Here is a 2,436-nt window from a genome sequence, read left to right as displayed (position 1 = left end):
ACATGACCACTCATAGTTGTATGGGACGTAGGTAGGCTTTGTAATCACACAGACCTAAGTAGGAATCCTAAGTCATCCATTAGCTAGCTGCATAATTTGTGGACAGGCCACAGAGTGAAATCATTAGGCAGCTCTGTGGCCAACTAAAAGTTATTTGATCACATAAGAAGATGAGAATGGGTATTGAAAGCCAATCAGGGAAGTGGTGAGGTTGTTGCTCACTCAGCGCCTACCGCTGGCTGTTGGGGCTCAGAGAGGGGCCGCAGTCTCTGCGGCTGCGTCGCGCTCCCCTGCAGTCCCCTCCATGTTCCCCGGCGCCACCACTCCCCTTCCTAAGGCCGCCGCTTACCCCGGGGTCTATGGAAGTAATGGAAGGACCCCTCAACCTGGCTCATCAACAGAGCAGACGAGCAGACCGTTTATTAGCTGCAGGCAAATACGAAGAGGCTATTTCTTGTCACAAAAAGGCTGCAGCATATCTTTCTGAAGCCATGAAGCTGACACAGTCTGAGCAGGCTCATCTTTCACTGGAATTGCAAAGGGATAGCCATATGAAACAGCTCCTCCTCATCCAAGAGAGATGGAAAAGGGCCCAGCGGGAAGAAAGATTGAAAGCCCAGCAGAACACAGATAAGGATGTAGCTGCCCATCTTCAGGCATCTCACAAACCCTCTGCAGAGGATGCAGAGGGCCAGAGCCCCCTTTCTCAGAAGTACAGCCCTTCTACAGAGAAATGCCTGCCTGAGATTCAGGGGATCTTTGACAGGGATCCAGACACACTACTATATTTACTTCAGCAAAAGAGTGAGCCAGCAGAGCCATGTATTGGAAGCAAAGCCCCAAAAGATGATAAAACAATTATAGAGGAGCAGGCAACCAAAATTGCAGATTTGAAGAGGCACGTGGAGTTCCTTGTGGCTGAGAATGAAAGATTAAGGAAAGAAAATAAACAACTAAAGGCTGAAAAGGCCAGACTTCTAAAGGGTCCAGTAGAAAAGGAGCTGGATGTAGATGCTGATTTTGTAGAAACATCAGAGTTATGGAGCTTGCCACCACATTCAGAAACTGCTACAGCCTCCTCAACCTGGCAGAAGTTCGCAGCAAATACCGGGAAAGCCAAGGACATTCCAATCCCCAATCTTCCTCCCTTGGATTTTCCATCTCCAGAACTTCCCCTTATGGAGCTCTCTGAGGATATTCTGAAAGGATTTATGAGTAATTAAAATGGAAGGCCACAGAAAAGGGGAAAAGAGGAAATAATACAGTCATCATTAATCCAGCAAAAAAAAAAAAAAAAAAAAAAAAAATGAAAAGGGAAAACCACATAGAAGGGTCATCCCGGAAATGCTTCATCTGGTGGACTGTGGGAGCAGAGGCATTGCCAGGACTTGGGAAACAGTCACTGTGAAATGCGCCGCATATCTCATTCACTCACTTGAGCTAATGATTCCGACTTGGCAGACACTAAACTCATGGAGGTTCGGTTTCTCCTGATACAAACCAAATGGCTACCTGGAATAATTTCTTTCAAGCAACAGTTATTTTTCTTATCTTCAGGGTTAAAATGTATAAAAGTTATGTGTAATTAATCTGTAATGCCATAAATGATAATGCAAAACCTAAATAATATGGTGGCCGGAGGGGCTGCCTTATATTTGAAACATGCTTTCTATCATGCATTGACTGTATGCATTTTGTTAATGCACATTTTGTTTGTTTAAATAAGGTGTGTAAGATACACACCCTTCTAGATGAAACTATATGTGCCACACTTTGCACTACTCATAATAACCTCAAGACTATCAGAAGAAATATTTAAATTTCCATTTTATGAAGAAAGGAACCAAATTATTATGCTTTTTTAAAACAAATTACCAGTTTACATAATTAATCAGGGTGCATTTTAAGTTCTAACTTTGTTTATTGTATAGTGCATCATTTGAAAATACCAAGGAGGAAATACCCTTTGTTTTTAATGATGCAAGAGTGGAAGTAATGCTAGTTGGCAGTATTTGATTGTAAGAAATCAATAAAGTAATTGTGTTTAAAAAAAAAAAAAAAAAAAAAAAAAAAAAAAAAAAAAAAAGAAAGCCAATCAGCGGTCTCTGTCACAACAAGTGTTCTGTGGAGCTCAAGTGATCAGACAGTTATGGAAAACAGACCACAAATTCACGTGTATACCAAGTATTAACTAGAGATTGAACAAACAGTTTATCTCCTAGATATACATACTGTTATATAATAAAATGTAAATGTATTTAGAAGTATTATTTAATTCTGGACAGCATTTTAATCATTGGGTATTTTCCAGTCATTAGATAGTTACACATACCTAGTTTATGTTGGGAAGAGAAAACTGAAGCTTAGAGAGAGAAAAATGACCTGACTCCAAATTATGCAGCTAGCTAGTAGAGGACCTGTGTGATTCCAAGCCTG

General features: G+C 40.8%; 1 protein-coding gene across 1 annotated transcript; it reads left to right on the top strand.

Moving 5' to 3' along the window:
* Nucleotides 1–204: 204 nt before the first annotated feature.
* On the top strand, nt 205–2,046 carry LOC115898785 (nuclear receptor-binding factor 2). Its single transcript, XM_030934768.1, has one exon. The coding sequence runs from the start codon at nt 360–362 to the stop codon at nt 1,221–1,223; it is 864 nt and encodes a 287-aa protein (XP_030790628.1). The 5' UTR covers nt 205–359; the 3' UTR covers nt 1,224–2,046.
* The last annotated feature ends 390 nt before the right edge of the window (nt 2,047–2,436 follow it).

The sequence above is a fragment of the Rhinopithecus roxellana genome, chromosome 7 (assembly GCF_007565055.1).
Source record: "Rhinopithecus roxellana isolate Shanxi Qingling chromosome 7, ASM756505v1, whole genome shotgun sequence".
NCBI classification, from domain to species: Eukaryota; Metazoa; Chordata; class Mammalia; order Primates; family Cercopithecidae; genus Rhinopithecus; species Rhinopithecus roxellana.
The sequence above is the reverse complement of the archived record's forward strand: the minus strand, read 5'-3'. Positions and strand labels throughout refer to the sequence as shown.

Bases quoted from the DNA above. Each gene is read 5' to 3' on its own strand.
- LOC115898785 (XM_030934768.1), top strand. From the start codon at position 360: ATGGAAGTAATGGAAGGACCCCTCAACCTGGCTCATCAACAGAGCAGA.